General features: G+C 43.8%; 2 protein-coding genes across 3 annotated transcripts in view; one reads left to right on the top strand and one right to left on the bottom strand.

The window, feature by feature from the left end:
* Positions 1-1,536, bottom strand: part of LOC115029413 (translation initiation factor IF-2-like) — a 9,628-nt gene extending 8,092 nt beyond the window's left edge. Inside the window, exons 1-2 of the mRNA XM_029469974.1 lie at positions 1,528-1,536; positions 1,096-1,494 (exon numbers count right to left, since the gene is read on the bottom strand). Of these exons, the coding sequence (XP_029325834.1) occupies positions 1,096-1,494; positions 1,528-1,536 (408 nt within the window). The remainder of the gene's footprint in view (positions 1-1,095; positions 1,495-1,527) is intronic.
* The window catches only part of Lrp12 (LDL receptor related protein 12), a 73,396-nt gene continuing 61,497 nt past the window's right edge, over positions 1,238-13,136 (top strand). For both annotated transcript variants that reach the window (XM_021183312.2, XM_029469889.1), the window contains exon 1: positions 1,238-1,626. In XM_021183312.2, the coding sequence (XP_021038971.1) occupies positions 1,548-1,626 (79 nt within the window). In that variant the 5' untranslated portion in view covers positions 1,238-1,547. The remainder of the gene's footprint in view (positions 1,627-13,136) is intronic.

Raw genomic sequence — 13,136 nt, 5'->3', positions numbered from 1 at the left:
TTTCGAGACAGGGTTTCTCTGTGTAGCCCTGGCTGTCCTGGAACTCACTCTGTAGACCAGGCTGACCTCGAACTCAGAAATCCTCCTGCCCCTGCCTCCCGAGTGCTGGGATTAAAGGCGTGCACCACCACGCCCGGCTTGTAAAAGATTTCTTAAGCATTAACTTTTCTCTTCTGACATATAATTTCAGGGGTCATTAAAGGGTCAAATAAGCAAGAGATACAGGAAAAATCTAGTGTACCTCCCCAGGCATATACTAAAATGTAATGTAACTGATGGGTACTAAGCATTTTGCTTGAGTTTCCTGTTACTGTGAAAGTGCTTGACTTTGGGATGGGGGAAACAAAGTCCGTAGATCTACTTGATAACTCCTTTGGGATAATTTAACCTCTTTGAGTCTCATTAACTTAGCTAAAACATGGATATTCATCTCACAAGATTGTCGGGAAACAAAGATAGCCTGTGTTAACAGTGCAGCATAGGGCACTGCTGATCTTCAGCGAATAGTGGACAGTGCCTGTAAATGGCAAGGGTGGAAGTGCCCAGTGTGTCACTACAGACAGAATCGCTATGGGTACTTAAGGGAAAGGGAAAGAAGTGTCATACTTGTTAGGAGCTGAGAAGAGACTTAGGGCGGAGGGGGGGGGGGGAGAAGGAGTCAGGGATATCCCTCTTTCCACGCCCCAGGTCCACTCTACCCCACCCGAGTGTCAAAAGGGTCCCCCGCGTCTTCCCTGCCAGATTAGAAGCACAGACCCTGTAGCCCGGCCGGATGTATCCCCAGATCCTTTGGCTGAGATTCTACATCAGGTTATCCACAGGGACCTACGACCCACTCACTCTTTCAGAGCCCAATTCAAGCGGAGCCGGCAAGGTCGGGGGGTCTTAGCACCGGACTTCTAAGTTCCTACCCCTCTTCCCTCCACGCATAGCTCATCAGCCTCGAGGATCTCCGGGAAGGGCACAACACCAAGGCCGGGGACTGCGGCGGAGCTCGGTCAGAGCACACCCCCGCCGTCCCGCTCCCCCCTCCCTACTCCCCACTCCAGCCCTCGAGCCCCTAGAACCCAGCGGCCGGCGTTCGCGTGCTCGCACATCGATTGGCACTGCCTCGCTCCTCCGGCTCCAGGCGCGGCGAAATCCGCTCGAGCTCGGCCGAGTCCAGGGAAGCGCGGGGCGGGAACCAGGACAGGCGGGCCAGGGGATTGCCGAGTGCACGGATGAGCGCCGGTGCCGGCTCGCGCTCAGTCTGGCGGGTGGCGGTGCCGGCTGGTTGTGCGGCGCGAGGCCCGAGCCCCGCAGTTGCCGGCCCTGTCGCCTGCCGCTGGCGCGCGCGCTGCGCGTCCCTGCTCCCGGGAAGGCCGGCCCGCTAGGGGCTCGCGCGACCGACGCAGGGCCGGCGGGAGGGAGCGCGCGCGGGCGGCCCCGCCCCTCCCCCTCCGCCGCCGCGGAGCGCGCAGGGAGCAGCCAGGGGCTCGGCGGCGGCGGCGGCGTCTGGCCCCAGCTCCTCCTCCTCCATCTCCTCGCTCCCTCCATCTGCCGTGGGTATGGCCCGTCGCTGGAGCACAAAAGAGTCTCCGCGGCGGGGGTCGGCGTGGCTCTTGCTTTTCCTCGCTGGGGTGTACGGTAAGTGTCCACCTCCCTGCGCCCCTCTGACCGAACAAAGCTGGGGCGACCCCGGGGGCCCCCCAGGCCTCCAGGACCGGCTGTGCTTGGGCGACCCGGGGAGACCCGGGTTGCCGACGGGACAAAGACCCACGCGGGATGGTGCGGGGAGGGTTGTCTGCCCGCGGGGATGCTGGGGTCCGCTGGCCTCCGCTGACCCTTCGGAGAGAAGGAGGCGGGCCGGTCCGAGCCAGGGGTCCCTGCGGAGCGACGGCGTGCGGGAGGACTCCCCAGCCCGGCGCGAGGGCCCCAGCGGCTCGCTCCTCTAGCGCTCGCTGCCGGGTGTACAGTCCTCGCGCACAAAGATGTGACCGTGAGACTACGAAGGGGAGGTCGCCTCCGGGACGGTCCTGTCCCAGATCCTTCCCGAGGCAGGAAGTTCTCTTCTCAGTGAAATTGCTGTCCGTGCCCATCTCTCTTGGTCCCCATTCCCTCCAAAAGCACCCCGATTGCTTCCTTCCCACCCCTCCACCTCTGCGCCTGGGGCTCTGTGGGTCTCGGGCGTGTAGGATCTCGTTCCCCAGTAGCTGCACTGGAGAGAAGGCCAGAAAATAGTTTCCAGCCCCACCTCAGTCTTTCTCTATTGGGACGTACAAGTCTGCCCTGACTCCCAGTTCACTTGTCATTTCATCTGTGCCCTCTGATGCTGTTGTGACTCTTGCCTCATTCCGGTCTGCGATCTGGTTAGGGACACTACTTTACGGATTGCAGGCTGATTGTGTGTCACGACCGTGCTTTGTATGAACTAGAACTAAAGGGAATTAAGAGGACTGACTGCTCACCACTTGAGACCTCAGCTTGGGCTCTGACTTCACCATTCTTAGTTCTCATGAGTTAATTCCTTGAATGGGTATTGCAGAGAACACAATTAACATTTCCATTTTGGAGTAATGGTTTGATTTCTCCAGAAAAAACAAACAGAAGCTACTGGGGGGGAGGGGACGGTGGCGGTATTTTTACTTATAAAAAGTCCACTTCATTTGCCACAAATACTGATTCAGTAGTATAATGGCGGTGGTTTCTGTAGCATATAATTCCCCAGCATATGGTAGCATCTCTTTTGAAAGTATTTATCTTTAATCCCAGCATTTGGGAGGCAGAGGCAGGCCTGGTCTACAGAGTGAGTTCTAGGACAGCCAGGGCTATACAGAGAAACCCTGTCTCGAAAGTATTTATCTGTGGAATTAAATATGATGGTAACTTACAAACCTCGAGAATTCTCATTATATGAAAAATATAATGAATGTAAATTGGCATTTCATGATAGCTAAGAAATAGTAATATTTTCAGTGTAGTTCACACGTGGTGTGTTATTTTGTTCTGAGCAGGAGGATGGGCTTATCCACATTTGATGTAGTAACTGTCAATGATGTGTTTGTGTGGGACCTGACTGTTCACTGTTAGTGCCATCCCTGCTTGGCTGATGACTTGTGGGTTTGGGTCTACACCAGAGATCAATAAGCTATTATGTTGGTTTTTTTTCCTAGCCTGGAGGTGAGTAAGTCCTGCTCTAGGTTTGGTATAATGGCCCAGGAGAAAGGAGAGTGAGAGGAATTTTTAATCTAGGGTGATTAGGAATGTCCAGTTGTGTATGCTCTGCACTGTAATCAGAATTGAGTTTATGTGATGTCTGATCAGACTAAATAAATAAGTTGAGTCTTCAGGAAAACTCATGCCATTGGTGTTTGAAATAAAGATCCTTTGCCTTCAGAGATAAAGAGGCTGTAAAGCAGTATTGGTCCTGGTGTATTCATTTATAATACACGGTGGACTTCTCGTAGATACTTTACAAAGGTGTTTGTCTTCAGTGAGGAATTGAAGTCAAAGGCCAAAACTCCTTTTTCCACCATTGTGGGATCATGGTTATAAAGCTGTCAGGTGATAATTCCAAAGGTTGATGTCTCCAACCACTTGAGTTTCAAATGATAAGGAAATAAGAGGCAGTGAGATGGGCAAAACATTGAACTGTACTGACAGAGCTAAAAGAAACTCTTCGTCCTGAAACCAGGGGCATTCTCTATACAGCTGTGCCCGAGAGTGCACGAGTGTGTGTTGGGTGGGGGTGGGAGGGGGTGTGCTCGAGTTCGTGCACACCCATGTGTTTCTGTTTCCTCACCCAGATTTGGGTTTATATTATTAGGAAAAGAAAAACAAACAACTGTAGCAATAGCTAAACTGTACTGGAATTGGTATATTAGAGTTTGTGTGGTCTGTGTTAAAGTTGTGATGGATAGTGGATATACCCAACAGAACCATTTGCGTGAACATAGAACATACATACATACATACATACGTACACTATGGAGATATCTCAGTACAATTCTTGAAGTCCTGAATTCCATCCCTAGTTCATGTAAAAATGGGCAGTATAACATGTTCCCCGGAAGGCAGAGACAGCCAGATTCCCTGGGACTCATTAGTTAGTATAATCTTCTTGGCAAGCTCCAGACCCTTGTCTGAGAAAGATGGACAGCACCTGAGGACGAACATGTATGGTTGCCCTCTGATCTCCATATATACATGTTCTTGCACACACACAAGTATGGCTTAAAAAATAAAGGACTATTGAGATAGCTCAGTAGGTAAAGGTATTTTCTATAGAGCCTGGTGACTTGAGTTCAATTTCTGGAACCCACATAAGGTAGACGAGATAATAAACTTCACAAAGCTGTCCTCTGACCCCGACAAACATACCCTGTTTCACACACAGGTCCTACACATACACAAATTAATGTAAATAATGGAATCAATAAATAAAATTAGGAAGTTCCACTAAAACAAGTGAATATTCTGAATAATTTGACATAGACCTGATAAGGAAAGGTTCTGAGCCAGTATTTCGGGAATTCCAGCAGTTTTGTTTATTTCTTTGCTTGGTAGGTTGTTTGTTGTTGTTGTTGTTTATTTGTTTGTTTTGTTTGTTTGTTTTGTTTTTTCCAGTTACTCTTGGCTATTGACCAAAATATGAACCTTGAAAACCTTTTATATAGATTTAAAACGTCTTATTTGGTGTTTACATTCTTTACATAACCTTTTATTTGTTGGTGAACTGTGATATGTGACTATTATAGCTGCAGGTTATCTTTCTAGATGCCAAAGTCTTGCTTGAACTTTAAATTGTGTAAAAGTATACAATTAATTTAGATTATACATCAGCCTACAGTTAATGCTTTCTGAGGTTGTCCTAGGGCCAGTATTACCTTTCAGTCTTTCTTTTTGTCTGAATAGCTTTGAATATGCAGGAGAACAGGAGAAAGTGAAGGTTGAATTGACACTGGCTTTCTTTGGAAGCTTGAAGGAGTGTGGTATCCCAGAGCTTAGCAGGCTGTTACCTTGCTTTCTGGATGTATCTGGAGAAAGAAACAAAGTTCATGAGGTGGTGTCCTTATGTTTGGGACACACTCAGGCGTGCTGCCTGTCATCCACTCTCCCCCTTCCCTGCTTTCCTGACCCTCATTTGCTCATCTTGACTCTAGCTTTTGGGCCACTGTTTCATTTGTTGAACACTGCCCTAGAGGAAGCCTTAGAGAATGATTTAGAGCATTTGTTTTGCTTGTTTATGATCTTATAATTGCCTTGGAGAATTTCAGGTTACTTCCTGCTAAAGCATTCAGTGTCAGTAAAAACTCATCCTGATGTATGTATGCTCTCTGACCTGTGATAGATAACATTCCTGTTTGAACTATCATCTGATTATGGCAAGAGGCTTTATTGTGCACCTGCTGTTATGGATGTTGTGGCTGGGTATAATATTCTCCTTACTCTTTACTTTATATCTAATGGATAAATCTTTTCCCCATGAATTATATGGAACACTCAGCAGTATTAAAAATTTTTTTTCAGTGTAAGGATAAACTGGAAGTTCCAATTTTAGAAAAGTGGTAGAAATAACTGGAACAGAGGGAAAATTTTTTAAGCAGATACCAATTACTTCTGAGAAAGTCAAGCTTGATTACATAAAATATATTGAATAAAACTGAATTAATTGCTTAATATAAACCCTTCTTTGAGTTCAGAATCTAAATTATATCTATATTGTAGGGAGATTGAAGACAGGCAGCAGATTCCTCCCAATCCCCAGGGCTTGGGTTCAGTGACAACATTTTGAAGGGTAGCTGTCTACATTCCAGGAGCTTGGAAGAGGTTTGAATGATGTGTCATAAACGATTTAGACGCTTCCTAGAAAGTCTGGTCTCCACTGAAGAGAACCAAAGAGAAACGTGAGCCGCAGGTAGAAGGAACTGTTAAAATGTAGATGTTAAAGCCAGGGGCTGTGGCCCAAGCTGGCCTCCAACTCACAGCAATCCTCCTGCTCCAGACTCCTCAGTCCCAAGAGTACATGTTTAAGTGCCAGGCCTGGGTCAAGATGTTTTTCTGCAGAATAGAAAGTTTAAAGCTTATGAAAAAGTAAAGGGAATTTCTCTTTCTGATCTTAGGTATTTTGTTTTACATAATTGGTGTCTTTTCTTAAAAAATATATTATTAGCAATATTCACCAGAGAGTGAATTTTAAACAGGAGATGGATACAGAAATAGAAAATAGAAAATGCTTGGACTTTGAAATTGCAAAATGAGCATTAATCTGTTCTTGCTGCAAATCTTTATGAGCACTCGGGGGTTGCATTGACCTATCTAACTGCTAAGGTTCTATCTAGATCCTCCTCCTCACTGCACTCCTACATATTCCCTCCTTTTTTTTGAGATAAGGTGATAGGTGTATACTTTTATTACCATTCCATACATGCATGCATGCATATATACATACATGCACACACACACACACATACATATATAAATTCAATAATGAATTAGCTTAGTGAGGTCTCACCATCTAATCATTAAAAGAGAGAGAAAGAAAGGACATTTGCTATATTAAGTGTCCAGCACTTACTGTTATGGGGTGCTGTTCTTGAACATTATTCATTGACAGTTTCAGTCAGTCCCACCTAGCAATCATATTCAACATTGTTTTTTAATCAGAGAGGAAATTGAAGTTCTGAGAATTGCCTTGAGATCGTATCACTAGAAAGTCGGAGGAATGATTGCCTAATCCTCTTCCCTCCTTCCTGCATCTGTAGGATACTTTCCCTGTCACTGTTAGGTTCTGCCTCGTGGGCAGTCTCTGCCCTGTGGGCAGTCTCTGCCCTTGTGGTTCTCAGACTCTAGTCAACAAATTGTTGCAAGTTCTCCAGCAGAAACTAACAAGCATGGAGATAATAAATAATGAAGTGATTAGGGATAGATGTCTTTCACAGGGCACATTTATAAGGCCCAAATGATAGGTGACCATGAGAGTTATAGTCAGAGCGCTTTGTATGTGGGAACAATATATTGAAAGGCCTAGGATGAGGGTGAGCTGGACCCTGCAGCTGTGTGGACACACTTGCTGCAGAGCATTAGGGGAGGAGTACCACGGTGAGTACACGTTTGAAGACCGTGGTAAATTTGAGGTTTATTTTAAAAGTTAACTATTGGAGAGGTTGAAATGGCATGATAGAGTTTTTATTTTGACTCAGTCGCTTTTTCTATACAGTGTGGGACATCTGAAGTAGTCAGGGTAGTCAGGAAATTAGCTGTCAGCCAGCTTGAGAGGCACAAGTGGTTGGAACAAGCTGGTGGTAGGGGAGGTGGATGGGTATCGTCCTGTTGATAAACAGGGGGTTTCTTTTTCTGTCTGGGAGAGGAAAGAGGAGAGGGAGCATCATTGTGCACTTGGGCACAGAAGTTTGGATGGGATGATGTAATCACATCTGATTGTTACTGTGTATTTTCTTGAAGTCATGTAACCTGAATCATGAGATAAGACTGAAGAGGAGAAGGATACGAAGGGTGATTTCTGTTCCTTCCATTCAGCCTAACAGTTTGGACTCTTGGGGAATTCCTGTCACTCCTTCTAGAAAAGACAATAGTAAGGACATTCAGTGTGTGCAAGTCGCTGTCCATGCTATATACCAGGCAGGACTCTGTGATGAAAAGCTTGTACAACAGATGACAAGAACGGCAAAGGAGATGGACTGCAGGAGAAGCTTAAGGCTCTCATGGAGCACTCTGCTCCCAGGCTCATCTTTTCCCCACTAAGCATGGAGCATAGCTTTATGCAGTCTTGGGAGTAGAACAGGCAAGAATCCAAGAGTTAGTGTGGAAGTGAGATGTCATGTACCCTTTTACCCAAATTCAATGCTTTGAAGTAAGTGATCAATAAAATGGCTTTATGTCATTGGAAAAGACAAAGTATTAGTAGACTGGTGAATTTCAGAAGAAATTTGGAAGAATAAACGACCTTTTTACTGGATCTTATATAACTTATTTATAGATGATACAGTTTTGGCAGGTTCCAGAACATCGACGTGGATGACTCTGACAGAATAATTCTCTATTTTCTTCCCAAATGTTTTATAACTCAGTGTCCTGCCTGGAAGTAGTATGATGAAGTAAAGTTGTTTTAAACTGTTGCTCTCACTAGTGAAGGAGTCCGACTTGACACTTCCTTCAATTCACCTAAACTCTTCAGTTCTTAGGGAATAAAAATGGTGTTCCACTTCCGTCGTAGGCTTAAGTGAGCACATGGATGTTCAGCAGTTAGGACTTACCCCTTTCAGATAGGGGGAAAATGCAAAGTGAATGCATATACCTGATGCATTCTGAAGTATGACTCAGATATTCAAGATTTTTGTTGCTTTTTTTCTCATGACACTAAAACCTTTCTCACGGATAGAGTACAAAACAGCTTTATTTTTAAAATGCCATGATTAATTGTAAGGTCAGTGTAAAGTGGCCTCCTCAGGGAAGACAGACTCAGACTACAGTAATTTTTGTCTAGTTCTTTTCACTCCATGCTTTCTATGTGTAGAGGCCTGTTGCTTTATTATTAATGTTAATAATATTTTCACATTGTTGTAACAGCTGCTAACTAGTCCAGAAGTGATTCAGTCATGCCACATGTACAAATCTGGGTGACCTTTCTTAAATAAATGCAGGTTTGTGTTTTTTTTTTTATTTAACATTCTTGCATAAAATCTAGCAGTAGAGCTTGAGAGTTGGTTTAGCTAGTAAAGGCCTTGCCACCAAAACTAACACCTGAGTTTACTTTCTAAGACCCACATGATAGAAGAATAGAATTAATTCCCACAAGTTGTCCTCTGACGTGTACACATATGCCGGGGTGGTACACACATGCACACGTGCACATGTCCATGCCTACACATATAAATACATCAAGCAGAGAAACCCTGGCCACGCTCTCATCCCTGCCCTTCTTCTGCAGTGTTCCTGCCATCCCTTGTGCTTCCTTTGTCTCCTGGCCTGTACACACACTGGTTCTTCTGCCTGCTGCATCTTTCCTCATCCACAGTCTGCACTAGGCTGCTACTTACCTGTCCTTCAACTTTCATTTAGGGGCTGTTACCTAGAGAGAGTGTTTGTGTCTCAAATATATAAGCCTAATATAGAACTTAAAAATGTACACACAAACACACACTCATGCACACACATGTGCACATGCACACACACACTCCAGTGATCATGCTAAAAGAGAAGACAAGAAAATTAATGTAAATATATTTAACCCAGTATGCCTAAAATGGTTGTATGTAAAATCAATAGCAAATAATTATTGATATATTCTGGATTATGTTTTCATGAAAAAAATCTTCAAGGACAGTGTAAATTTCATATTGAGGACTGATTTCAGTTCAACTAACCATGCTTGAACTGCTCACTAGACTTAGAAAAAGTCAGTGTCTAATAGCATTGAATAAAATGTCTCATAGTCCAGCAGCTTTAGTTTAGGTATATACTCAGCACAATGTGCAATGTGTGCCCAAAGGCACGCACAAGGGTGGGTAGCATCCTTCCTGGTTTCAGTTCCAGCCTGCACACTTCCCATACTGACAGCGCCAGTGAGAAGGTGAGTAATGTCAGCTAGAATAGAGTGTGGCACACAGTACAGCAGCGGCTCTCAGCTTCAGGAATTGTCAGTTTTGGAAGCCAAAGAATACTTTTAAATTGGGGCTACATATTTGCATAGGCCTGTAATAGAAATTAAAGGGTTAATATTAATCGACTGAAAATGGTAGTAAGAAACATGTCACCTTTTATTACCATGCATTCATTGATAATTAAGATATGTTAAATGACATATTTTCTACAACAACAAATCCAACAAGAAGACTGAAATTATTTTACATTTGTGTACATTATTGTAGAGTTCTGGTTGTGTGTGGAACATACTTGATATAATAGCAGACAATGCTTGTTGAATAAATGAATTCATTTGTCTGTTACTAAGGCAAATTACATTCATGGTATTTCTAATGTTGAAGTATTTTCACATTCGTAGAGTGCTGTAGCAGGTTGGTAATGATAGCATTTTATACTGGAATAATCTACTGCTAACTTTGCATTTGTGAGACAGTCTGTAGCCACCAAGGTTTTGCTTTCTTTTTCCCTTCATCCCTCCTCACTCTTGTTACCTGCCCTGCCCCTACCCCTGCCTGATTTTCATATCTGCTCATCCGTTCTTTCCATTGCTGGTTTTAGTAGATGGAGCAGGGTGCAAGTTTTCAGTGTTCGAGTTGGGGTCTTTTAAGATTGGAAAAGTGAGGTGTGTTTCTGCTTGGTCCTGTGATAAGAGTGGAAATGAATGGTTTTGTCTTTATAAGAACGGCTGAAGAGAATGCTGCTGTCCCTGCTGTGCTTAAACTTTATTTCACTGAACAAGAAAATAGAGCTGAGCCTGTAAGAAGTGGTAGATTTCTGTTTGGACTAGAAGAAATGGAAAGGCCTGAGGAGAACTGAAGCTCCCATCTGAAAGGTGGGAGCCACGGGGGCTGCCAGCATAGGACATGTGAATTGGACTCAAGCAGGGGTTGAGAGTCCCGTGAATCACCATAAGGCACAGTGTGCCTGTTTATATACCACCGAATAACAGTTGGAAGCACAAAACAGCCTGTTCTCTTAGTGCTACTATTGGACTTTGTCTGAGTACTAGCTAAAAGAGTTGTGGACCACATGAAAAACATAATTAAGTTAACTTTAAGCCCACATTACTTTCCTACCACTTTATTGACATACACTGTACATATTTATGGGGTGTAGCATCATAATATATATACATATATATGTATATATTCTGTGTAATGATCAAATTAGACTACCACTTTGTCTCTCCTTTTTGTGCTAGGAAACTTTAAACCCTTTTGACTTGTTGTAAAATATGTAATAAATTGTGAACTGTAGTTGGCATGTGTGCTTATGTGTGGATATGGAAGAGATTTGAAATTAGAACACAGGATGTGCCCCTGGTTTTGCCTCATTATTTTATTTTTAATCTCTAATCTTGACAACTGTGGTGGTACAGACCTGTAATCCTAGCACATAATTGGTGGAGGCAGGAAGATCCAAGAGTTCAGGGCCAGCCTGACACCTGCCAAAAACCAAACACACAAAGAAATGTCTGCTCTCAGGAGGGAGTTAGCTCCGACACACAGACTTTACATTTCTAAATATTTATTAGTGCTCTTAGGAGTGTGTGCACATGACACCTTTAGAGGGATAACTCCTTGCCTTTTTGTTTGTTTTTTTCCCAATTTCTTCCTGTGTCACAGTTGGCTGATTTATAGTTTCCGAGAATATAGTATTTCATCTATATTTTACTTTAAACTAAAAATGATTTTCTCTTAAATCATTTCTACATTTGTGGTTGTCACTCCTGTCATTCTTAATTCCCATCTGGCTCTGCTTGGCCCCAGTTTTCCTGAACAACCTCACCACACATGAGTCTGCACTGTGGTTGCTCTTTCCAGCCCTTGCTTGCTTTTATGGTATACTGACTTCCATGTGGTCTAACTTTTGAGATGACTACCTTTTAATCTTACCCTTAAAACTATGGGACAAATTGGCCTTGTTTTCTCTGCTGTAAGGTTTTGTGAATGTTAGCATAACTGCAGATTTGGGCACATGGTACTGAATTCTGGACACAGAACTGGTGCATCACTTTGGACTTCCCCTGCTATTCTGCGATGGCTGTGCCTGCTGCCTACAGTGCTGACCTTGATGACCACTGATGTGGTCATCACCAGCTGTGGACATGGAGACTGTCAAGTTCCTTTAGTTAGCGTAGCAGAGAGTCCTCCCATCATCACCTTTGTCACTAGTCAGTGTTCTGTTCCTTTTTATTGGTAGGCAGTATGCCATTGTGTGGATGAACCTCACTTCATCTGTTGTAATGGTAAACATCCATTGATAGGTTTTGTTTGGATGTGAACTTTAATTTCTCTAGAGCGAATATTTAAGGGTGGGGTTCCTGGCTCCTGTGTTCTAAGTTTCATACATGTATTCAAATATAGGAGGAAACACCAGGCTGTCTTCCAGTGTTTAACAATTTGCATGCTGACCAGTATATGTGACAGCTGTATAGCTTGGTGAAGTTTTGGTCATCTCCATAGCTGTTTTTAATCTAAAGTTTATGTAGCTGTAGCTCCTGATTTTATTATACATTTTTAAGTGGTTAATAGTCTTGAACATCTTTTCTCTTTTTTTCTAATTTTTTTATTAGATGTTTTCTTCATTTACATTTCAAATGCTATCTCCAAAGCTCCCTATACCCTCCCCCCACCCTGCTCTCCAACCCACCCACTTCCTGGCCCTGGCATTCCCCTGTACTGGGGCATATAATCTTTGCAAGACCAAGGGCCTCTCTTCCCATTGATGGTCGACTAGGCCATCCTCTGCTATATATGCAACTAGAGACACAGTTCTGGGGGTTACTGGTTAGTTCATATGTTTGTTCCTCCTATAGGGTTGCGACCCCATTAGCTCCTTGGGTACTTTCTCTAGCTCCTCCATTGGGGGCCCTGTGTTCCATCCAATAGGTGACTGTGAGCATCCACTTCTGTATTTGCCAGGCACTGGCATAGCCTCACAGGAGACACTATATCAGGGTCCTGTCAGTAAAAGCTTGCTGGCGTATGCAATATTGTCTGGGTTTGGTAGTTGTTTATGGGATGGATCCCCGGGTGGAGCAGTCTCTAGATAGTCCTTCCTTCTGCCTCAGCTCCAAACTTTATCTCTGTAACTCTTTCCATGGGTATTTTGTTCCCCATTCTAAGGAGGAATGAAGTATCCACACTTTGGTTGACCTTCTGGAGTTTTATGTGTTTTGCAAGTTGTATCTTGGGTGTTCTAAGTTTCTGGGCTAATATCCACTTATCATTGAGTGCATATCTAATGACTTCTTTTGTGATTGGGTTACCTCACTAAGGATAATATCCTCCAGATACATCCATTTGTCCAAGAACTTCATAAACCCATTGTTTTTTAATAGCTGAATAGTACTCCATTGTGTAAATGTACCACATTTTCTGTATCCATTCTTCTGTTGAGGGACATCTGGGTTCTTTCCAGCTTCTGACTATTATAAATAAGGCTGCTATGAACATAGTGGAGCATGTGTCCTTATTACCAGTTGGAAC

The sequence above is a fragment of the Mus caroli genome, chromosome 15 (genome assembly GCF_900094665.2).
Source record: "Mus caroli chromosome 15, CAROLI_EIJ_v1.1, whole genome shotgun sequence".
Taxonomy (NCBI): domain Eukaryota; kingdom Metazoa; phylum Chordata; class Mammalia; order Rodentia; family Muridae; genus Mus; species Mus caroli.
The sequence above is the reverse complement of the archived record's forward strand: the minus strand, read 5'-3'. Positions and strand labels throughout refer to the sequence as shown.